The 26690-nt window shown below is 36.8% G+C and overlaps 1 protein-coding gene across 1 annotated transcript; it reads right to left on the bottom strand.

Moving 5' to 3' along the window:
- Positions 1–2414: 2414 nt before the first annotated feature.
- On the bottom strand, positions 2415–6911 carry LOC139891895 (uncharacterized). The gene is made up of 9 exons (XM_071874917.1): positions 6904–6911; positions 5071–6006; positions 4855–4976; positions 4513–4705; positions 3735–4390; positions 3603–3651; positions 3271–3506; positions 2993–3100; positions 2415–2780 (listed from the first exon to the last, which is right to left on the bottom strand). Exons 2-9 carry the CDS (start codon positions 5995–5997, stop codon positions 2549–2551), a joined length of 2523 nt encoding a protein of 840 aa, XP_071731018.1. The 5' UTR covers positions 5998–6006; positions 6904–6911; the 3' UTR covers positions 2415–2548.
- Positions 6912–26690: the final 19779 nt, after the last annotated feature.

Below are 26690 nucleotides of genomic sequence, written 5' to 3'. Positions count from 1 at the left end.
AAAAACGAAAAAAAAAAAAAATTGCTTCCCCCCGCTTCCCCCCGATTAGTTACTTCCCCATTGATCCTGCATATATATATATATATATATATATATATATATATATATATATATATATATATATATATATATATATATATATATAGAGAGAGAGAGAGAGAGAGAGAGAGATTTAACCATATAACTATAGTATATAAATAAAAAATCTTCTAAAAATGGTGCGGTTATATGAGACGAAAGATATATTTTTGATTTTTTTTCTTTTTCTTTTTCTTATGAGTTTTCTAACAGTAATATTTTGCACCTGACTTGAATCATTTGTTACACATAGTTATAAATGATTGAGGTTCCTACTTTTGTTTCTTCTTCTTCTACTTATGTTTTTAACTGTTAGTAAAATCTTAGGATCACTAAATAAACTTAAACCAGTCCATTGGTGCATTTAAGGTAGTTCACGAGTTATGAGTTGACTGTTATAATATTTGATGCTTATATTGATAGATTGAACTTTAAGTACTTTCTTTGTCTCAATGTAATAGTCACAGGTTGACTGTTTTTTTAATTTTGACTTTAAATAATTTTTTTTATGTAGATAATAAATGATGAAATTTATATCAATAAATTAAGTTGTATATGTGTTTTCATTTGTTATAACTTTAATCAAATATTATATAGTACAAAAAAAATGTATAGTTAAATTTATGAAGGAAAAAAAAAAGTAAAACGAGGATTATTAAATTGAGAGGGAGAGGGTATATTCTTCAATGGTATAATTTTTATGAATTATTTTATAATATAAAATAACTAAAAGTCAAGTTTTAATTAGAAACACTTCGAATATGGGATGGTTTTTTTTGGAATCAATAGAGAGTAATAAAATTTATCGATTTTGTTATCAAATATTGCAACTGAAATGATAGTAAGAATATAATAAGTATACACGTGACACATACGTTTTCCTTTTGTTAAATTTATTAAAACAACAAGAAACCAATCAATTTTTATGATTATGTCAAATCCATTTTGGCTAATGATAATGTAATTATAATGGTGTACGTTCGCATGATGTGCACGTAAACGATATTGTAATCAACTTGGCCAATAATCATAAAAGATATTGTAATCAACTTGGCCAATATTCATACTCATATTTTATTTAATTTTGTAGTTAGCGCGCAATATAAAAAAATAAATAAGACAAATTATTAAATCCTGTGAGTGAGGATATTAAAAAAAACGTAAGACGCGTCATTTTTCTACTTTGATGAATGATGATAGATGGAGTCATTTCTTTACCTTCGGAGAGTAGTAGTCATTCTATGCCCGTAAGTAGATAAATTATTTCGAAGACTAACTTCTTATAATTACAACTTCGACCATATTTGATTTGAATAATCATATTTCACATTTGATATTGGTTGCATCTCGTGGGAAGCCAAAATAAAAAAAAAATAAAAAAATAAAAAATAAAAAATAAATAAAAAAAAAACTATATTACTGACCACATATATATTTCATTAATAATAACACTAAAAATCCTAAACAATACACAGTTCAAAAGTATCACGATACAAAACTTAACCAATGATCACAAGACAAAATTATACGGAGTACTTATTTCACCTTCGAAAACTGAGGTGGTCTTTTGGTGATTTTGACGTAGAGTACATATGACCAGTTTCTGCTCTCACATTTAGGACACCCTTCAAAGTGTGAAAATGGTCCACAAAATGTAACTAGACAACAATAATATAAAATAACTTCACTATTTTGACCCATATCAAGGTCCACTCCACTCTGCCAGTGTCAGAAACCTAGTACCATTACTTCAATATTCTAATTGCAAACAAACCAAAGACATTTTCACTTTTCGTCCACACAAACAGGTTCGACATCCGAACCTAGATATGCACATGTGCACACACAAGACAGTTAAAAGGTAGTTTTTTCTGTTATCATCTGGTGTCTAAAGTAATTTCAAGTTGTTTCCAAATCGCCATTCTAAGAAAGAGATTTTAGGGTGCGTTTGATAAAACTGGATGATTTAGCGTTGAATGGTTCATAATCTGAATGATTCAGAGTCTCTGAATAGATTTGGTTCTGAATGAAAATAAACTGTTTGATAGTCATTATGAAAGAACGATATGAAATTGGTAAAATTACCTTATTAACGTGTTACACGAATAAAAAATTCAATATACTTGTTTGTTAAGTGTTCTTAATATGATTTGAGAAGGATATTATAGAAAAATTATGTACTTAATGGTTAAGAGAATGTTTCAACTCTGAATGGTTCAGCACTTAAAGCTGAACCATTCAGCATCATATGTCATTCAGAGGTCAGAAACAAACGCGTTGAATGCTGAATGATTCAGCATTCAGCGCTGAACCATTCAGCGTTCAAAACTCTTTTTATTGTCGCACGGACATGTACAACAGAACATTATACTTCATCTAAATTGACAAGAGCTGGCTTTATTTAAGAAACATGAGTTGGACAGTAAAAAAGCAGGTAAGGCAAAAATAATACTTAGTAACAATGATTAAATCATAGTGAAATACAATTACGACCATCGGGTACTATCTTGGGCATCTGACTAGCTGTTACATATCTTTGAGGACATAAGTTTGAAACAGTAGATGCTCCGCCTGAGCATGCTGACTCAGCAGCAGCCATTTGAGCCCAGCTATAAAACTTTGCAAAACGGTTAATGGCTGCAAATTTCTCCAAATCTTGAGACTTCATTCGTATTTCCATAAATGATGTTCTGCTCTCCAACCTTCATTACAATATATTTACAAACATTAAAAGCGACTAGTTTAGTCTTAGCAACAACATGGTTAACTTTCACGACCAAAGTCAAACATCACATAACATGCATTTACGGGGGGCCCTATTTGTTTACGGAGTATCTTTATTGCTCTACCTTTACTAAAAATTGGTGTCAATTTAAAATAAAAGTAAAAAAAAAATGATGGACGATGTGTATACCTCAAAAGCTCGTCTTCCAGTTTTTTTGCTTGATCAATAAGGTTTTCAACAATCTTTGAGATATTTTGATTACCAATTCCCTTTAATATTACATTTTCCCCCGGCAACCTGGATTGCAAAGTAAGATAAAAAAAATATATAATTATAATAAATATACATAAGAAAGTAATATGCTAACTTTGTAACTTAGTTGTATTTGTAAAAAAATGTATTTACGAAAACAAATATTAAAATAAAAATATTAACATAATAATGAGGCTTTTAACTGCAATTCTTACGAGTCGGACATATTGCAAGGCTTGTGAGAATGAATCGCCAAACTACACGCATCACCAACGGCTAATCTAGCAGCATAGTATGTTACGGTATTATAGCATGCAGTTGCATCGGCTGAAAGAATCAAAGCTGGTACAGGTGGAAATAGCACTTGCATAAGCTGTGTCGTAAAGATGATTTTTTTCTTTGGGTGAACCAACCAATGTAAGTTACCTAATGCTTCAGTCTCTCCTTTCAACTGTTAATAGAAATTATGAATGTTAGAGCAAGTATCAAAAGACTTAAAAGTCAAAGATCATGATGCAAACTGGTCAACCCAAACCCAAATGCACACCTTTTCAGGTACTCGGTTGGCAGTCTGTGCCCATTCTAGTTCAGCAATGCTGCATAAAAAGATTGTAAGAGATCAGATCACATTACATAATGTGAATGGTGGACCAATATGTCAGTGATCTGTGGGACCCACCTCATATCTTGAAGCCGTAAAGAGCCTTGTGCGGTTTCTTTATGCCATGGTAGAAGGTTGTATGTCGAAAATTTGCGCTTCTTTGATTGAGAAACAACCAAATCTTGATTGGCAACATTTAAATGCTGTAAATAAGGGGGAGATAGTTGATTAACAGCAGATGAGTTGGACCCAATTACTGGCTTTACAGTTGCATCTTGACTTGTACTGGCTAAATTCATTTGCACAAATGAATTATTCCTATGAACAGGAGATTGAGATGAGATTTTGACCAACTGATCATCTTTTGCAGTTGATGGAACGAGCAGGCTTCTGTAATTCTCGTACACAGAGTTCGGTTCAGAAATTTTAGTGTCAGATTCAACTCTTTCACTCTTTGGTATTGCCCTTATATTAGGATTAGAGTATGCAGGATTCAGAGGGGAAATATATGCTTGATTCAACGAGGATATATTTGATTCTGCTCGTCCTGAAAAAGACTCTTCCAGACCTTTTGTGTAATCTAAACCTTGAGAATTCAGTATGGAAACTTGTTGGTCTGAATGTATATCTACCCAAACATTCGCTCCACTTGTTAATTTGGGAACTTGGTGACCCTCAGTTGGTGATAATCTAAGACCATCTTGGTTCTTCAATGAGACTAGATGAGATGTTGCCTGCACAGAATCATGGTTAAGATAAGCATATAGCTACTTGAAATGATAAAAAGAGACATGAATACTGAAAGTTGAGACTTTGACCATTGTATAATGTTAATGGTTAAAATAGTCGTATGTACCGCTTGTTGGGAGATCCGAGATAAGTCAAAGTGATTGACAGGAGACCTTTGAGTTGAAGGGGCCAACCTCGAGTCAAATGCTCGTGAGGTACAAGAATTACTGGATGGAGTAAATATATCTGCGGTTTTGGTTCTAGGAATTTTGGTTACTGGAACTGTCCCAATATAAGCAGACTGCGTTTCATGACGACGACTACAATCAACCACATGATGTTTTTTTTATAAGAACATGCATATCATTGTCATTTTATAAATGCGTACATCTTACTTAACTAAGTATCAAGTCAATCATTACAATCCTCAATTTATAGATCGGAATTTACTTAACACAGAAGCACATACCTTGTTTGAGTATTTGAATCCATAGATGATAAGTCGGCTGATCTATCAAGAACAGCCGACATACCAGAACAATCACTGCTTATAAAAGTCGTCACCTCTGATTCTTTAGAAGGCAAACATATCTACGGAATACATGGGAATAATTTGTAAAGCTTTTGGACATTTTAAGATAAGCTATAACATATACTTTTTACAAACACTACATTTTCTGTTTACCTTATCAAATGCACCAGCATGCTCATTCGGTACTTGACATAATCTTTGAACATGTGCACTTGCTTCAGACTCACTAGTACCTTCGTGGGACTGTTCAAAACCAGGAAAGCTCGACCTTGCGTTGAATGTTTTTAGATGATCTGGCGTTGAAGTTAATGAAGGTGCATTTTGAAAAACATTGTTCTGCCATAAAGTTGGATTATTCGCATTTTCCATTAAATTAGACGGGTGGTTATCACTAGACAGCTCAGGATTCTGAAAACTCAACCCGCTCCACTCTTCCTGTACCCCAGTATCGGTACTCGAGGTTTCGTCAAGTGCCGACTGCATAAGAGCACTCCAACTCCCGCTTTGAAGAGACGGGATGCTGACTCCTTTATCATCATCGTCTTCGAACATCTTCCCGAAACCTCCGACGCTGTCACCATCTGTATCGAATAAGAACTTTTGTTCCAACGGATCCAAACTAGTAGAACCTTGAGAATCATTTCCTGTTTGACCTCCCATATCTAGACCTTGACTAGAACTTGGTCCAAACATGTTTCCTTCCTGATAAGGAACGTTTAATTGATCACTCGTATACGATCTACTAGCAGTGTCAAATTGTTCACCAGTAGATTCATGAGTTACCCCCTGAAATTTAGAAAAGCGACTAAAACTATTTCCATCGATTGAATGCGGGACTTGATTTTGAGCAGGTGAGTAAGGCAACCCGTTCTGAAACCCTTGGACCAAGTTGGGATTACCAAACATAAACATGCAGGATGGATCTCGAACAGGTGTTCCATTAATTAAAGGTCCATATTGAACCCCGGGGGCTTGTTTATTTTGTATTAACGATTGTTGATATATATCACTCTGTTGCACAGAGTTATTTAACTCTTGGAGCTTTTTTTGCCTCTGGAGTTCTTCTAGCTGCTTAAACATAATTTGCCGCTGCAACATTTAATTCTTACTAAAAATGAGAACGATGCTAAGACTACCGTTTATTAACCTTCTGCTCTTGATGAATAATTTGAACCTTTATTGTCAAAATTTAAACAAGAGTAAATATTGATATATCTGTTTCACCAACGAATGCATCATGGATAAAAAATCTGAGGAAATTTCAGCAACCCTAGTTCTAATCAAACCTACATATTACAAGTTCTATAGTAAGAAAAACAAACATGAAAACACTATGAGTGAAAAATGAGCAAATTTCGGGATAAAACGTTGCTGAGTACAACAGTTTTTATATATCTACATTCCTTTTTGCGAAGTATAGTGTTTCATTTAGTATTTTGGCAAGAAGATATTTCGAAAAACACATCCACTCAAATCCAAACCATAATCAAGCTCCTTCGTATTTTCACACTTCAATTCATGTCTCAGTGGGATAGCGAAAAATAAAACTGACTCAAATCTTCTATATTCAGTAGCTATCATTCAAATTATTTATACTTAAAAACTATAATCATCATAGCTACAAAATACAACAGGATCAAATACTTATGAACCCTAATATCCACAATGTTCTAATCAAATAAGCTCCAAACCCTAAATCAACAACAAAACTTGTAGCGATATCAGAACTCACACCCTAAAATCACAACCGCATAAAACCAAACTTCAAATTTACCAATAATGCAAAAGCAACAATTGCAGACTTCATTATTTTACCATAAACTAAGTACTATACAATCTAATATAATACTCCGAATTACAGCACGAATTAAGTTAACAATCAGCTCAATTACAGCTAAATTTGAGACTAATACCTAAGATCAATAGTGTCATCCAATTTAAAGCCAAATTTTGGAGTAGTAAATAAGTGTGAGCATAAACACTTACTTGAATTACTTCTGACCATCATGAACTGAAATGAGTTCGGGCTGAATACAATTTCTTCTTCTACTTCAATTTCTAGCTGTCTATCTATACATATGATCATGCATATTTTAACAATGGGGTTTAATATGACTGAAGGAGGGGTTGAAGGATCTTAGAACGTGGCTCTCCGGTCTGGCTACCGTTAATAACCCTGGCCGACATGATGATGTCGGCGGGGTGGCCAAGTGATTAAGTCCACCTCTGGTAACGGTCGTCGATCAAGAGGCCCCAAATAAGGTCGTAGGTACTAGCTTACGAAAGACTAATCTGTTAACCTTGAAGAGATGCTGAATGATGCTGTTTTGCGTAATGTATCTCGTGTGTGATAGTTACGTAATATGCCGTGTCTGGTAAATGATGATTAGGGTTTGTATTTATAGACAAACCCTAATTCTAGAACCGTCCCAGATCACGTTAATCTCATCCATAACTGACTCCCCCGAATCACGGATATAATTATGGAAAAGATATTTACTTGACAGCTAAGCAACCGCCGTACCGGGAACAAAGGAATCAGATACAATCCGCATACAGCATAGCGCACACAAGCACACGCATACGCACACTATTAAGCGCCCGCATGCATATGAGGTGCGCATGCGGGTTGCGGTATCATTATGTCCCCCCAGTTTGATGTTATATGACGCAAGACACATGACATCAAACTATTAAGCGGAAAAAACAAGAAAACGGCTAGCATTTAATATTCCGCGTGCGCCTCGATGCCATTAAATGCCTGTCACAATCGCAGAAGCCCATTCGGCGGACATGACATAAAGTGGCAGTGTGTCAGGCGCGTGCCAACCACGCGCGTACATGTAATCATACCCAACTGGCATCCACGCGCATCAATAAAGTGCTGGCCGTCGATTGCGTAACACGTGTACAGCCACGATCACACCACTCCATCCCATGACTCCCAATCTTCCCTATAAATACCCCATTTTGCAGCTCATTTCCACTTTCCTGCTTCAAGCTTCCTCGTTACGCTGCCAATTTGAATTCCGATCAAAAATCAAACATTCCGGCCACCATTTAAAAGTTAGTATTCATCCGATTACTCCTAGAAAATGACTAAAGCTAACGAGACATATGTAGATAGCGTAGAGTCTGTTATAGAGCAGAAGCACATAGATTACTTAGTGAAACAGTATCCTCCCTTAGCCAAGTACAATCCGGTGCCACCCCTACCCCATCAGCGTGCTCACGAGCCACCGGAGAACAAAGTGGCCATCTATGAACATGCGTTCAAGCATGGTAACTTTAGGGTTCCTCCATCTGACTTCTTCTTAGGCGTATTAGATCACTTCAGAGTGGGATTAGGGCAACTACACCCGTACGCCATAAGCAAAATAGTTCTGTTTGAAATGTGGTGCGCCGCAATCGACAGGGTACCGTTGGTTAAAGTTTTCTGTCATCTATACCGCCTAGCCAATCACCACAAATCCTGGTTCACCTTCTTCGCCCGACAAAATTTCACCAAAACCCCAAAGTCGAATGCGGGTAACTGGAAAGAAACTTTCTTTTTCATTGACCAAACTGTAGTTGGTACAGCTTTTCCGCAAACGCTTATATGGTGCGAGAAGGTGGAAAAGGATGTGAACAAAACCCCGGTCCTTGATGACGAGGAAACAAAGCTGTTAGCGGAGTGCGCTAACGCACAGCTGGTGCACCGGTCATACGGGAACGTGATGTTGCGGCTAGGGAAGATATCCGCACACTGGCCATGGGAGGATGTGCGTCCAGCCATAGTCGGACCGGATGGAAAGGGTAGGAATAGTATAACCACGTACTAACAGTTTGCTATTTATGTGTTCTAACGCATGCGTGCATGTTTGCATAGATGAAGATGAAGAGAGTACTGACTGCGGAGGAGATTGCGGGCATCGCCTTCCGCAAACAGAATGTGAACCAGCCGTTAGAGCAGGAGAAGACTGGCGAGAATGCACCTGCCACCTCCGGCAATAAGCGCAAGGCCGCCGAAGCCTCCCAATCCCAACAGAAGAAGAAGAAACTCACTCCCAAACAGAGGGAGGACAAGCGGAACGATAACTTCGTTCCCATCGAACCCCGTTCTGCGGATCTACCTCCCCCATCATCTGGTAAGAGTTCTGCTTGCGCGCATACCGCACATTTAAGTTTGCACTTATTTAACCACTTATTAATACGCAGGGCATGCGGAAGAAACTCATTACACCCCACCGCGGGTCAATCCGGACCTCGAAGCTACTGCCGAGTCAAAGGATAAGACGATACACCTGGACTCCAAGTCCACACCAACCCCGCCACACGGTAACTTCCGATTGGCAAACCTGGCGCAGCTCACCCAGTTATCGGCGGAAAACGCCGCAGAGCAGTCCGCCTTCCTCCAACAAATCTTCCCGGCTGAGTTCCGCAACCAACTAGCCGCACTGCCTTTTAATCAGGAGCTCAACGCCTTCGTCCAAAACGGCCTTGTCTTTTTTGGCATGGTTGCAGATCAAGCCCGCCGTTCGACTAACTTGTATCAAGTGGCCTTGCGGAAAGAAATAGAGCTAGGGCTGCTGCAAGCGGGGGTTGATCAGGTGAAGAAAGACAGGGACGCCGCAGAAGAAGCGCGCAAGGCGGTGGAGTTAACCGCGGCGGAAACCAAAACTGCACTGATTGAAGAGAGAAAGAAAAACCGCGAGCTGGTTGGTGCGGTTGACCAGTCCAAAGGGGAGGCAGAGTGTCTGCGGGTGGAGCTGGAAAGGGTGACGAGGGAAAGGGATGACGCGGTAACCAACCGCGAGCTAGCAGAGGCGGATCTGGCGAAGCTGCGCACTGCACTCCCCACCATTGCGCAAAAGGTGATGGACTCTGGGCTAGTTATCGATAAGTTCAATGCCTATGTTGATGCGGTGAAAGACCACGAAGTCAACAAGGCAGTCTTAGAGGTGATTCAAGCCTGCAGCCTCACACCACCGTACCCTGACGCTGTGCAGAAGAAATTGAAGGAGGGTACGGCTGCGGCATTGCTGGAAGCGGTGAATGCTACCACCACCATTCCTATCCCTCTAATCGATGCGTTTGCAGCGGACCCAAACATGCCGATTGATGGGTTTCTCAAGGAGGATTTTTAGTTTGTGTTTGTGATGGTCTGCGCCGTAAGTCCTATGCTTAGGCAGGCAATTGTAAATGTATTTTTATGCCCTAAGTCCTGTGTCGGGCAGGCATTTGGAACAATTACCACTTATGTAATAACTTAATTCAATGTATATGTATCTTATTGTTATGCATGCGTAGTTTGTTTGTTTATATATCGCGAATCAAAACAAAAGGTGAACCGCATGCCCATGCGCATAGTTAACCAAAACTCATGCGTATGCGGGTATTACTGCGTAAAATAAACCAATACTTTAACAATTACCCTTTAATAATTTAGACTCGAAAGCTACTGCGTTATCGCTTTGTCATGTACTAGAGGTGCACTATAGCTGTATGGTAAGCAACGCAACTAAAAACAAGCCAATGTTTTTATGCTTTGAGTTCCTCAAGCAAACCAATGCGAGAGTAATTACGCACAAGCAAACCAATGCTTGTAATTTTTTAAGTCGACTTTGCAGCCATCTAATCTGCGTGGCGCTTGGCTAGGGGAAAACCAATTCCCTTTGCCTGCCGTTAGCGTCTAGCCTTGTAACCAAACAGGCTTCTGCCGCACGGGGGCTAGAGGACACCCCTTAAGTAGGCAGGAACCGCATACAAAAAAGATTTAAACAACAAAAGTATGCGCGAGTAAATATTTAATTGGCATTAATCACAATTACAACCGCGACACATCCAAACGGACGGAAAATACATAGAAAAAATAATGTGCTACAATAAACTGGAGTGATCAGGTCCACCTAGCTACATATAACATTTTTTCAATAACGTCGCATGCCAAGTGCGTTTCACAGGTTTTCCATCTAATGTCTCGAGATGGTACGCCCCGGTATTGTTTGCCTTCGCTACCCTGTATGGACCTTCCCAACGGGGGCCCAGTTTCCCAGTATCCTCCGCATGACTTGCGTCGTTCTGATGCCAAACCAAGTCACCGCACTTGTAAGAGGGCGAACGCATACGCTGATTATAGTACTTTGCAATTTTTTGCTTTTTATTTGCTTCGTTGACAGCCGCAGAGAGTCTGCGCTCTTCCAGCAAATTAAGATTTTCCCGCAAAGCTTCAGAGTTATTTTGCTCATCAAAATTTTGTATACGGAACGTTGGTACCCCAATTTCTGCGGGTACAACAGCTGCTGATCCATAGACCAAACTGAACGGGGTCTCACCAGTGCTTGCTTTGGGTGTTGTTCTATGCGCCCATAAAACCTTCGGTAGTTCATCCACCCAACCAACGCGACCATGACCCAACCTAGCTTTGATTCCAGCTACTATATCCTGGTTGGTGACTTCGCACTGGCCATTCGCCTGCAGATGCGCAACAGATGTAAAAGTTTGCTTAATATTAAGCTCCGCGCACCAGCTGCGAAAAGGGTCACCCGCGAACTGCGTACTGTTATCGCTAACAATTTCATTTGGTATACCAAATCGACAGACGATGTCTTCCCATACAAAATTTCGCACCCTTTTTCCTGAGATTGCTGCCAGCGGTCTCGCTTCGACCCACTTTGTGAAATAGTCGATTGCAACAATCAAGAATTTGATGTTTCCTGCGTGTGCAGAATGTGCGTAAGGTACTGATGTGAGTAACATGTTTAGAAAATAAATGATAAAATTACCTCGGCCTTTTGGGAATGGTCCGACTATGTCGATTGCCCATTTGCAGAATGGCACGGTGAGGAGACTGGTATCATTGGATGCGCAGGTGCTCTGCTAATAGGTGCATGTATTTGGCATGATTCACATTGCTTAACTATGCGCGCAGTATCCGCGTACATGGTGGGCCAATAATATCCTAGCCGCATTATTTTTGACACAATGGACATGTGCCCCGAATGGAGTGCGCATGCACCCTCATGCACCGCGCGTATAACTTCCTCCGCCTCTTTCGGACCAATGCACCTTAAGTGCGGTCCCAAATAATTCTTTCGATATAGGACGTTACCCTCAAGGGCATACAGCGGTGCCTTAACGCGGACTTTCTTTGCGTCAGCGGAATCTGCAGGAGAAGTGCCATCCCGCAGAAAAGCCACGATGGGCGTCATCCATGTTGAGCTTGATTCCTCAACTGGTGCCACTAAAGGCATCATAACAATGGATTTCGCATTGAGTTCTTCTATTAGAACTTTCTTCCCCATATGATCAAAAGCCAAGGCAGCCAGATTGCTTAGCGCATCCGCTTTCTTATTTTGCCCCTGCATTACGTGGGATATTTGAAAAGCTTCAAACTGGTCAGCGAGGTTGTGAACAAGCGATAGATATTGCTGCATGGCTATGTCATGCGCTTCGAAATCTCCGCTGACTTGACTGCATACTAGCTTTGAATCCACATAAGCGTGCAAAATTTTAACATTTAACTTATGCGCAATGCGCATACCTACTAACAGAGCCTCATACTCTGCTTCGTTGTTTGTAACAGCAAAACTAAACTGCAGTGCGTATGTATGCTCTTCGCCATCCGGGCCTGTTAAAATTACACCCGCACCTGCACCAGTCGCGCTGCACGCTCCATCGGTGTACAATTCCCATGGTGACAAAGTTGGTGCAGGTGGATCCTGATGTTCTGCTGATGCCTCGACAGCCGCAGGAAATTCTGCTAGGTAATCAGCAAGTATTTGACCCTTAACCGCACTGCGCGAAGAAAAATTTATTTCATGTTCACCTAATTCAACTGCCCACTTAGCCATTCGGCCAGAAATCTCAGGCTTGTATAACACCTGAAAGAAAAATGATTGCGTTAGACAATGCGGTAACCCCGGTCATTGCCGCAAAGTAGGCGTTTACCAACCTGTTTGATTGGTTGATTAGTTAGGACCACGATTGGATGTGCTTGAAAATATCGGCGCAAACGCCGCGCCGTATGGACCAGCGCATATACAAGCTTTTCTATCGGTGAGTAGTTTACTTCGCTTGATGTCAGCGTCTTGCTTACGAAGTAGACCGGCATTTGCGTCTGAGAAAAACCTCAGTCGTTAAGTTTCTGCGATATAAATAAAGCATGTAAATTAATGGATTACCTTTCCGCGATCCGCGATGAGGACTGAGCTGACAGCTTCCTTCGATGCCGCGAGGTACAGTGTTAGCGTTTCTCCTGATACTGGCGCAGTAAGTGTTGGTAATTCTACAAGCACCTTTTTCATCTCCTGAAAGGCTGATTCTGCTTCCTGAGTCCATACGAAGTCTTTTTTCTTCAAACAATTTTTCAAAGTATTGAAGAATGGTAACTGTCATTCTGCGGCTTTCGATAGAAACCGCGTGATAGCCGCAAGCTTTCCCGTTAGACTCTGCACATCTTTCTTTGTCTTCGGAGATGGCAAATTATCACTGGCTTCAATCTTTTTGGGATTGGCCTTGATACCCCGCGCTGTCACCACATGACCTAAAAACTTGCCTTCCTCTTCCCCAAAACTACATTTAAGCGGGTTAAGCTTCATGTTGATCCTGCGCAGAGATGCAAACGTTTCTAGGGTGTCGGTGAGCATGTCTTCTTCGGTGTTACTTTTAATTACCAAGTCGTTGACGTACGCTTCAAGATTTCTACTGATTTGGTGCTTGAATGCTGCGTCAATTACACGCTGATAGGTCGCGCCAGCATTCTTTAAACCGAAAGGCATCTTCGTGTAACAATAAATACCCTGCGGCGTATGAAAAGCAGTCTTGTCCTCATCTTCCGCAGCCATTAAGATTTGGTGATAACCCTTGTATGCGTCCAGAAAACACTTGTACCTAAATCCCGATAGTGATTCTACCTTCCAGTCTATCTCCGGGAGAGGGTAATTGTCCTTGGGACATGCCTTATTAATATCTTTAAAATCAACGCACATCCTCCAGTTACCGTCAGCCTTTTTTACCAATACAGGATTTGCAACCCATGTCTGATAACGCACTTCCCGCAGAATGCCTGCTTTGACAAGGTTGTCCACCTCTGCGCACAACCAATCACTGCGGTCTAGAGCCATATGCCGCTTTTTTTGCCTAACTGGTGTCAATGATGGATTAACATTTAACTTATGTTCCGCAATATCACGCGGAACCCCAGTCATGTCTGACTCACGCCACGCGAAAACATCTGCGTTTGCGGACAAAATTCCATGCAATTTGGCCTTTGTTTCGGCTGACAAGCCTGCGCCGATTTTAATTTGCTTTATCCGGATGCAAGCGATTTGCTATGACTGCACAATTTGCCAGTTGTTCTCCCACGCTAGGAGTGCTTATAGGCGCAACTGAGCCACATAACTCGGTTGTGTGATGTGACGCAATCGTGGCAACGCCTCCTACTGTGGGAAACTTGATCAAACCATGCACTACCGATGGTATGATGTTGAAACGCCGTATGAAGTTTCTCCCTAGCAGTGCGTTATATCGTGAAGTTGAACGAACCACATAAAAATCGACCAATTCATGCCTGATCATCTGCGGGTTCCTGTCATCCGCAAGCTCTACCATTAATTCTATTCGGCCTAGCGGCCACGAGTTTTCTCCGGAAAACCCTGATAGCGTAATATCAGGCTGGCGTAACTGCGCTTTGACTTCTGCCGGAAGGAAATGATAACAATGCTCATACATAATATCGACACCGCTGCCAGTGTCAACATGCATGCGCTTAACCTGGATTCCGCAATCAGGGATGCGACACTTGATGATAATGGGCTCATTAATAGAATCAATTGACATTACAGGAGGGAAAGTGATTGGGAGAAGCTCCCAATCTTGGTGATCATTGTACTTTCTCCGCTGGCTGATTTTCTCTGCGTCAACCATTTTAATGGTTAAGTCGGCATTTTTCGCTTTGTCAACTTTCTGCCACGCGAAAGTCTTAGACTTCGAAGCCTCTTCTGCGGCCTTTCCCTTGTCCTTTTTAGGTGGCTTTAGATGATCCAATTTGCCCGCGCGAAGCACCTCCAGAACCCGTTCCATCAAGTTTTTACACCGATTGGTGTAGTGACCATAATCGTCATGAAATTCACAATACTTTGTTTTGTCCCGCTTACCAAATTCCGTAAGCGGAGTTGGGACCGCAAAGGTCGCGCACACCGGTTCGGTTGCCAAAATTTCTTTTGGCGTTTTGGACAAACTTTTAAGCAGCGCATAGTTCTGATTATTGATGCCGCGCTGATTATTTTTTCGATAATTGCCACTTGATTTCCCTTTATCATTCCTGATGGGACCACCGCTAGGATACCTTCCACGAGAGTTGTTACCACGATTTTGATCGCGCGAACGATCATCATCGTCCTTCCTCTCGTTGCGTGAGCTAGCTGTTGGAATGTCATTATCTTCGCCACTCCGCATATAGTCGTGGCATTCATTAAGCGCCTCAGCATAAGTTGTTGGGACTGTATGGCGCAGACGCCTTACCAGTGTTGGATGACGTTCTGAGTTTATACCATGTATGAGTCCGGAAATCTGTTGCTCTGGTTTGAGATCTGGTATACGCAGGCACTCATTAGTATACCTTGTGAGAAATTCGCCCAAAGATTCCTTGGACTTCTGCACGATGTCATGGCATTCAATGTGAGTGCGCTTGCGTGGTCTCTTATTCTGATATTGCAGCAAAAACTTTGTCCGCAGATCCATAAACCCGGCAATACTACCCGCCGGCAACTTATTAAACCACTCACGAGCAATACCCTGTAGTGTCATAGGAAATATCTGACACGCAACCGGATCCACCCAGCCTTGAGTGCGCATTGCGCCTTCGAAACACTGTAAAAAATCATCTGGATCAGTCAGGCCATTGTAAGTACCCAACGTGCTAGGTATCTTTGGTGCTGATGGAAACGGGTATGCGGATATATGCGGAGGAAACTTGTCAAAGGTAGTCGGTAGCTCGAAGGGTGGTTTAACAGGATCCCCTTTCAAGTTTGCAAAGAAACGCTTCATCATGTCCGGAACAAAGTCAGGTTGTGAAAATAAGTGAACCATATCAGGAGGTGCGGCCTGCATGAATTGACTTGCAAGATTTGCCTGCCCTTGAACATTTTGCCAAGGTTGACCCTGCGTCTGCGGATATAACCAAGGCTGCTGCGTTGGAAAAGAGGATAACTTGAAGACGCAGAGTACACAGGTGGCTGTAAAGGAAGCGAAACCTGTGGCGCAGATATCTGCGAAACTTGAGGATACACACTTAAAAGCCCAACTGTATGCGCTGTGCTTTGCTGCTGCGCTGTTATCGGGGCCCAATGAGAGTTTGCATCTGGGATGACACCAAATCCCCAACTATTAAGCAACGCCTGCGCATCCGCAGGAGTTAAAAATTGTGAAACTGGGCGCGGTGGTTGCCAAGGTTGCAACGGTGTAAATGACGAATTCTGCTGAATGCTCTGCGTATGCAGAGGTATTGAAACAGTGGTACTGTAAATAGGTACCTGGCCGCAGCAAACCACATGCGGCCCCGTTGTTCCACCGCTAGTGCCTGCAAAGATGACCCTTGGATTCACTGACGAAAAGTCCAGCCGCATGGTTGTGACTGGTGAGTTTGCTCTTGGCGGTGTAACCCCGTCTGGATATATCGGCTTGTACCTTTGAAAGGGTACGCTGGATATAGGTGGAGGGTATATCATGTACCCCGCTTGAATAGCGGCCCCCGTAGTCATAACCGGTGTATGTTGACTACCAGACGGTGCGTTCTGAACATCTGTTTGGGTATGTTCCGATGATTCCTCGGAAGTCATGATACTGTTAAAGAAAAAATTCAAAAATTTTGTAAATAACGAGTCATACAATTCAAAACCTTAAAAGAAAAAGCAATTAAACAGTCTTGAATTAATTCGACTCTCAATGAAAGCACCACTTGATCATGCATATTTTAACCGTGGGGTTTAATATGCCTGCTCAATACATAAGGAGGGGTTTAAGGATCTTAGAACGTGGCTCTCCGGTCCGGCTACCGTGAATAACCCTGGCCGACATGATGATGTCGGCGGGGTGGCCAAGTGATTAAGTCCACCTCTGGTAACGGTCGTCGATCAAGAGGCCCCAAATAAGGTCGTAGGTACTAGCTTACGAAAGACTAACCTGTTAACCTTGAAGAGATGCTGAATGATGTTGTTTTGCATAATGTATCTCGTGTGTGATAGTTACGTAATATGCCATGTCTGGTAAATGATGATTAGGGTTTGTATTTATAGGCAAACCCTAATTCTAGAACCGTCCCAGATCACGTTAATCTCATCCATAACTGACTCCCCCGAATCACGGATATAATTATGGAAAAGATATTTATTTGACAGCTAAGCAACCACCGTACCGGGAACAAAGGAATCAGATACAATCCGCATACCGCATAGCGCACACAAGCACACGCATACGCACACTATTAAGCGCCCGCATGCATATGAGGTGCGCATGAGGGTTGCGGTATCATTAACATACATTATATACGTATCTATATTGGAGTATAATAATTAGCTCTCTTTACTAACTACAACACTCTTTCTCTCACTAAAACCGATGATCGAGAAACAATTTACATTTGGTTACACAACCTATAGGTTCGGATCCGAACCTATGATCTGGATTTTGGTAAGCTACAGGTATGGGGTGGGCACTGTTTCGGTGTGTTTGCATTTTGATTGCTGTTGTTGCACTTATATAAGTTAGGTGGTAGGATAGTAACCAATCGAGGGGAAGTGGGGGAAGCAAAATTTTTTTTTTCTTTTCGTTTTTTAAAAAAACTTTGTTCACGAACATTATAGATTGGATGAAAATATGAACATTTAATAAAGACACTTTGTGATAAATGTTTTTATTTTGGCGGAAAAACGCTCGAAGAACTAATATATAACAATTATCGTCTTTTTCGAGCGTATGTTGAGGTTTTAAATATTAGGGTTTATAGGGTTTAGATATTAGGGTTTATAGGGTTTAGATATTAGGGTTTAGAAATTTAGGGTTTAGATTTAGGTTTTAGATTTAAGATTTAGATTGAGTTTTTAACACGAACGGTTTAGAGTTTAGGGTTTAGGGTTTGGTGGCTTTGGTTTATGGAATAAACCCAAAACACCAAACCCTAAACCCTAAACTCTAAATCGGGCTAAATTTTACTTCACAAAACATGGCAAAAAAACGTTAACATTCTTCACGAACAATATTATCTTGAATGTTATTTTTGTCGATCATTTTCCCGCCTAAATAATAACATTCATCACGAAGTGACTTTTCTAAATGTTTATATTTTCGTGTGATCTTGAAGCCTGAAAAAAAAATAAAAAAAACGAAAATTATTTTTTTTGCTTCCCCTCACTTCCCCCCGATTGATTACTTCCTCATTGATCCTGCCCCTATAACGTCGTTCGTTGATTTATTATAACTGAATAAAGTAGACGGTTGGGATGGTGAGAGTTGTGGATTGAATTTAAGAGAGTAGACTCAGAGTGGTACAATTTGTTAGACCATGAATAACCTACTTGTGACGACGTTACAGTGTATACTTTTTACCGAAAATGTACAATCTGCTTTTAACGTGACAGATGTCAGTTTCTGATACAAAATAACCCTGACGACCCTTTTATGTGTCATCTAAATGTGGGTTCTACCAATTTTATTTTTTCTTGTTTATTTTATATTAAATATGAATACAAAGTATATTTTATAAAATAAAATGCATATAAAATATAAAAACGATCACAAAATAATATTTCATAAAATTCAATTACATAAATTAATATAATTCAACAATACTTAAAATCTAACCATTATCATAAATTAAATTATTAATTAAACTAGTTCGTAGTGCGAAATGAGGGCGGAAGGTTCCAAATATGCTCAACAAAATCAGTGGTTAGTTTGTCGTGCACCATCCTATCTCTAATCTCTCGGATGATAACGTCTTGATCCCGTCCTCTATTCGGTATACGCTCTGGACGATTCTCCATCAGTTCGGTAATGAAATCTTCCTCCCAATCACTTAACGTAAATCCTTGATCTTCTAAAATCATATTATGTAATATGATACAACAATCCATAACTCTTCGCATCTTGTTCACCGACATAGTGCGTACCGCTAACCTTAAAATATGAAATCGACCTTGAAGAACCCCAGACGTCCTCTCAACATCCTTTCGAGTACTAGCTTGAAACCGTGTAAACTTAATCCTTGGTTCATCTGTCGGCACGCATAACCTTTGACTAGGGTAGCCCAGTCAGGATATATACCATCAGCGAGGTAGTAGCCTTTTGTGTAATGATTACCATTTACCTCAAATGGTTCGAGTGGAGTTGTTCCGTTCTTTAGTTTATCAAAAACGGTGATTGATTCAAAATATTTATATCATTGTTGGAATCCACCTGTGATGACCCGGGAATTTCCGACCAAATTTAAACTTGAATCTTATTTGATTTCGACACGATAAGCAAAGTTTGTAATGTTGAGTCTCGAAAAGTTTGAAACTACATTCATGTAATCAAATACCCTTTGACCATGCCAGCTAATTCACGAACAATTGTGTGTGAATAAATATGTAAATATATATATATTTATAAAAATAAGAAAATATAAAATATTTTGGATTAATAAAATACATCTTAATTAATTTGAAATTTAAAATGTTAAAATAATGAACAGAGTAATTAAATTATTATTAAAGTGAATATATAAATATGTATATATATAATATTATGATGAACCTATATAAGATAAATATATATAAATGATTCTATTAGCAATTATTATGTTGAAACATATATATATATATAACATATAACATATAAATATTAAATATGCAATAAATATCATCATATAATAAAATTAAATTATTAAGTTATATATTAAATTTAAATTACAAGTTTAATTATAGTTGTTATATTGTTACTATATTCATTGTTATATTAGTAGTATTAATAGTACTAAAGTTATAATATGAAATTTGTTATATGAAAGTTATATCATTATTATTGGTAATAATGTAGTTATCAATATTGTTATTATTATCATTATTAACATGATTAATAGCAATTATCATTTTTTTATTATTATCAGTGTTATCTTTAATGTTAATATTAGTATTATTAATAATTAATAATTTTTGACAAATATCAATATTAATATTTCTATTTTTAGTATTTTTAATAACATCTTCAATATTGTTATTATCATTTAATATTACCATAAATATTATCATTACTAATTTTTATTAATAGTATTATTATTAGTAATTATTACTATTATTATTATTATTAAATATCATTATCATTAGGATTATTCTTAAGAATTATTTTGATTATTATAACTATTATTATTCTTATTATTATCTGTACTAATAAAAATCATTTATCTTTTATATATTTATATTATATTATTATCAGTATTATTATTTATTATTATTAAAGATATTATTATTTACATATAGTAATTATTATTATTAATTAGATAAAATCACATAGAATCCAATTCTGTTTCAAGTCTCGATCCTACTGTAAGGACTTTTGTTTTGTGTCTCTGATATGATTACATTAACAGATTCAATCTCAATTGAAGACAAAACCCGTTGCAAATCAATATCAGATTTTTTTTATTTTTTTTCTTTATTATATATTTGTTTCCTGTTAAAAATTCCTGTCGACCAGCTATCAGGATATAACATTCGAATTATTCTCTGTTATGAATAAAAACACTCGACTTTCTATCAACACTATCAACTATAACAGTCTTCAATCCTTAAGGTCTGTGTAATTAAATTTTTTTTTTTTAAACTACCGTTAACCTCTGTTATGAACTCAAAGGAGCAAAGGCTCGATGTTGTATTGATTTTCAAAATCTATTAATGCAGTCTCGTTATAAATCATCCAAACAAACTTTTTGTAGAGTTTCATCTTTCAATTTTTCATATTGAGTTCGAATTAATCGAGTCAAAGTTTTGAAAATAAAAGTCAACTTTTATTCTTTGATCAAATTAAAGTTTTGAAGATCGATTCTGTTGAAATTAATAATTTAGAAAGTTTCTGGGTGTGATTTGAAGTACAGTTCGTGTTGTAATTCTAGTCTAAAACTTTCTAGATTATCGAATTTGATTTTGAGTTTATTTGTGTTCTTCAAAAACTGGTACAACGTATTCTTTTTTATTTATTTTTTTGTTTTTACTAATTTAATTCATCTTATAATGGTTCTGTATATATTTAAATGCTAATACTAAATATTTAATTAATTTTAAACGTGGAAAAATGATTGGAATCGAATTTGAGTCGACTGAATATTGAAGAAAGGAAGAAGATAGAACAGAAAATAATAATCGGGTTAAATAAATAACATTGGAGCTTTAAATCAGAATGAAACGGATGGTCCAACGGTTAAGGTGCGTGTTGGGGGTGCGGGAGGTCGCGGGTTCGAGTCCCGGCGGTGACAATCTTTTTTTTTTGAGCTTTTCTTTAAGGGTACAACTCTTTTAATTATTATTATTATTATTATTATTATTATTATTATTATTATTATTATTATTATTATTATTATTATTATTATTATTATTATTATTATTATTATAATTATTATTATTACTAACTAATATTAGTATCATTATTAATTATTCTTATTGTTATGATTATGATTGTTATTATTAGTATTATTATTATCATTATATTATTATTGTTAGTGTTATTAATATGATTTCAGGGTTAGTAATCAGGTTAATAAAACAAGTATATAATAAAAGTTGTTATATTAAAAATTATAGAAAATTGTTATAATTATATGAATACACGTAAATTATAATTTTTATACAAATTAAGGTTATGAGAAGCCATAGTTAATAACTACAAAGATTATAATTATCATGACTATGAAGATAAAGGTTTTCATATTATTATTAAAATTAAATATAGAAATTTTGATATAGACATTATTATTATGAAAATGACTAGAATTTTAATCAAAATATGATTTAATGGAATTATTAAAATTATTATAACTATTCTTATCACATTTATTATATTTATGATACAATTTAGTATTATTATCATTATTAATATCATTATTTTTATTAACATTATTATTATCACTTTATAAATATTAGAACCATTACTATTAATATAAGTATATTATTATTATTAATATATTACTTTTATCACTAATGAAATCATAACCATTATTATCTTAGTTAAATATATTAAGTATTATAATTATTATCATTTTTATTATTAATATTACTCTAGTATTACTATAACTATTATTCTGTAAACAAAAGATTATGTATATAAAAATAAATATATAATAAAATATATAAGTTAATAATATAAAAATTATCACTAACAATAATATAAATATTTGTTCGATTTCGATTTCGATTATATGTATTAATAAATATACAAATGATATAGGTTCGTGAATCCGAGGACAACCCTGCATTGTTCAGTTCCGTCATATGTATTTTTGCTACAAAATACAGTATTGTGAGTTCATTTGAATCCCTTTTACTCTTTATGTTTTTGGGCTGAGAATACATGCGCAATTTTTATAAATGTTTTACGAAATAGACACAAGTACGTGAAACTACATTATATGGTTGAATTATCGAAATCGAATATGCCCCTTTTTATTAAGTCTGGTAATCTAAGAATTAGGGAACAGACACCCTAATTGACGCGAACTCTAAAGATAGATCTATCGAGCCCAACAAGCCCCATCCAAAGTACCGGATGCTTTAGTACTTCGAAATTTATATAATGTCCGAAGGAGGATCCCGGAATGATGGGGATATTCTTATATGTATATTGTGAATGTCGGTTACCAGGTGTTCAATCCATATGAATGATTTTTGTCTCTATGCATGAGACGTATGTTTATGAGAAATGAAAAATATGAAATCTTGTGGTCTATTAAAATATTGAAATGATTGTTATGATAAACTAATGAACTCACCAACCTTTTGATTGACACTTTAAAGCATGTTTATTCTCAGGTATGAAAGAAATCTTCCGCTGTGCATTTGCTCATATTAGAGACAATTCTTGGAGTCATTCATGACATATTTCAAAAGACGTTGCATTCTAATCGTCGAGTTCATCAAGATTATTATTAAGTCATTTATAGTTGGATGTATTATGAAATGGTATGCATGTCGTCAACTTTCGATGTAATGAAAGTTTGTCTTTTAAAAACGAATGCAATGTTTGTAAAATGTATCATATAAAGGTCAAGTACCTCGCGATGCAATCAACTATTGTGATTCGTTTGTAATCGATGTGGACTTCTTCCGGATGGATTAGGACGGGTCCTTTTACCGCCATCCCAAAAAATGCATGCCAAATCCACAAGTCATACGAAACAACTGCTTCTAGCATAATGGTGGATTTCTTGTGATCACCCCGAGTGTATTGTCCCTTTAAAGCAACTGAACAATTCTTTCACTCATAATGCATACAATCAATACTCCCGTGCATACCCTCAAAACCATGTTCTCCTCATGTTTACTATATAATCGTTCAACATCGTATGCATTGAGAGATCTCATGTAACGTTCTTTGTATAAATGAATAATACATTTACAAAAGTTGTTTAAACAAATTATTGAGGTTTGCTCACTCATTTTTAAATATTCATCAAACATATCGGCGGCGGTTCCATACGCCAACTGGCGCAGAGCCGAAGTCATTTTTTGCAATATTGTAAAAGTCGGCCTACCGATAGCATCAAAACGTTCTCTGAAATATGTAAAATAATTGGGAATTTCATTACGATCGAAATCAGAAATACCTCGAGAAATTTGGAGAAATAACTGAATACGCATACGAAAGTGTTAAAATGAGAGAAAATAGAGATTTTGATATGTTAAAAATAATGGGGTTTGATGGGTTTATATAGAAAACAATTAAAGTCATATAAATTTAAAAAAATGAAAAATATCCGTTTGACAACGGCTACAAAATTCGACCAATTACGAACCACCACACAACCTGACGCCTTTTTTCCGTGAGATTCTCGACTGACGCCCCGGGGGTGTGAGAGCTGACACCGCGTTAGGGGCATCAGAGGGCGTCAGCGAGCCTGACAGGATCCCCTGACGCCGCGTTAAAAATGGTCTTAGCGCGACGCTATTTTTTCTTCTCGACATTTTGTATAAATTTATTGTGTCTAAATAATATGCCCAGTACATTTTAATTTAACAAAATCCTTATCCTTATTAAATACGACAATACAATTATAAAAATGATATACTGGTAAATTATAAAGTATGTAATGATTTTCGTTATAGTGCAAAATATAAATAAGTGAAACCAATACGATGGCGTTTTTAAGTTAACGACAATTACAAAAGTAATTAAGCGACACAAATTCCGATGGTGTTTAGCATATAAGGATAATGATAAGGAAAATTAAGAAAAGCTCGATTGACATTTTATGAAATATATTATCTATTATTTATTTATTAAAATTTTTCTTTTATATATAAATATAAATAATGTTTTTTCTTTTTCAATATATGCTGTCAGCTCTATTAGTTGAGTCAATAGATGACGATAATTTATCAACGCATTAGAGCCTAAATTAAATTTCAATCAAAATTTAAAGCACATGAAAATGTGATTTATATCATTTCCATGACGTTTTTTTCCTAGTATTTTTTACTTTATTTTTATTTACTTTTTATTTTTAAACTTTTTTTTGTTTCACTTACTGGCCGAAGGTCCCATTTAAAACAATCTCTTTATCAATAGAATAGAGAGAGAAGATTTCCCCTACTTTTGAATTATTTCATTCTGGGTGAAAAAATGTTTTTCTTATTTTTTAATAGATGAAAGATTGTTTATATCTCACCTTTTCATACATTACATATGTAAGATTCAGTTTTTTTTTTTCAATACATGTGTACATGTTATTCTTCTACACTTGCAACATTTACACATGAATTTGCATGCATTCTTTTACACTTACAACATTCACAGATAAATTTTTAGTTGATTGATATACATTAAACCACTAACAGACATTAGTAGAGCATAGCACAACAATTATTCTTAACTTTCAATGATATATTTGAGTAGCCTTGCAAAAATAAAGTATAGTTCACATCTACTTTATCTATTATAACAAAGTCTTATTTACCTCAGAATTAAATAAAATCAAGAACAAATGGCCCGAAAAGGTAACATAAATTACCAAATTTGACAATCAAGGTAATCCCCAAATCGCATAAGCCCGAAAAGGATTTCAATTTAATTTTTGCGCAAGAAAAAGATTACGTGTTCAAAAATTTTAAAATTGAGGTAATCTTCGTCAAAATCATTAACGATCGTTAGTAAAAAATACATATTTGGTCCTTGAAATTTCTTAAAAAATTGCAACAAAAATCCTCTTTATCATTTTCATTACCATCTTCACCCTAAAGTTCAATTCAAGTAAACAACAAATCTACATCAGTATATTTATATATTATCAACTGAAATATGTTTGTTTTATCTTAACATCAAGATCATATCAGTGTTATAGCATAAAAACACCCACAACACCCGTATTCTTAATGTGATACGATCTGAGAACTTGAACACGAAATTGAGCTACAAAACTTTATCTACAACAAAATCGATTCTTATAAATATACAACAAAATAGTAAGATCTAAGGATGGTGATTGAATCACTCTTAATACCTATCATCATCATTATGTTAGATCCAGTTTGACTTTCTTTGACTTTTTAGTGGGTTTTGATTTCGAAGTGTTTTGGTCAAATATGAAAACGTAGAAACGTTCACAATCATCTAGTGATCATTTATCTAAAATTTCAGGAATTAATTCGTCCATTTGATAGGGTTTTGCGAAATTTGTTGGTCCAAAAATATTCATGTATAAACCAAATTGTTGGGAAAATCAGATTGTGTTTTTGAAAAATCTAAGAATGGAGAAATGATTGAATGGTTATAACACAACTATCTGGAGCTTTTAGTGAATTTTTATCAAGTTTCGAACTGTTTTCGAATATCACCACCGTCAACCACCCATCGCCGCCACCAACTCCGGCGATGAATTTCCAAACTGAGATGGATTTCCAACCACAGTTTAAGGAGTGATGAAGTATGTGATGATGGTGTAAAGGTTGAGTACGAAGAATAATAGAGATTGAATGTGCAAAGTTCTTGGCTACGTATCTCATCTATATGCAGGTAATGCACCTTGGTTGTAATGTTTGTGTTCTTCATTTCCAAAATAACAAAAAAAAAAAAAATTATAATTCAAAGACTTTTAGTTCTCTGTAATGTTTGTGTTCTCCATTTTAAAAAAAAAAAAAAAAAAAAAAAAAAAAGACATTAAAAAACTTTTGCTCTCTTTTTCTTGAGTTTAAAAGAGACCAAAGTAATGGGAACAGTTGGTTACATTGAACAAGGAAGAAGGTGAAAGGAATTTATGCAGAGGATGAAGATTGGGATTGAAGATGATGAAGAAGTTATTGATGCAATCTTTTAACAAATTTTAGGGACTAATTGTGTAATTTTGACTGACGATCGTTAATGAATTTAACGATGTTACCTTTTCTCTGAAGTTTTTAAAATTAAAATCCTTTTCGGGCATCTTTTTTTGGGTTACCTTGATTGTTAAATTTGACAACATAGGTTACTTTTTCGAGCCATTTGCCCTAAAATCAATTAAAGTAGTCAATCCCCACCCTTAGATGAGATTATTTTGACTTGATCCAATGGTTACC

This window comes from Rutidosis leptorrhynchoides, chromosome 2, assembly GCF_046630445.1.
Source record: "Rutidosis leptorrhynchoides isolate AG116_Rl617_1_P2 chromosome 2, CSIRO_AGI_Rlap_v1, whole genome shotgun sequence".
Lineage (NCBI taxonomy): Eukaryota > Viridiplantae > Streptophyta > Magnoliopsida > Asterales > Asteraceae > Rutidosis > Rutidosis leptorrhynchoides.
The sequence above is the reverse complement of the archived record's forward strand: the minus strand, read 5'-3'. Positions and strand labels throughout refer to the sequence as shown.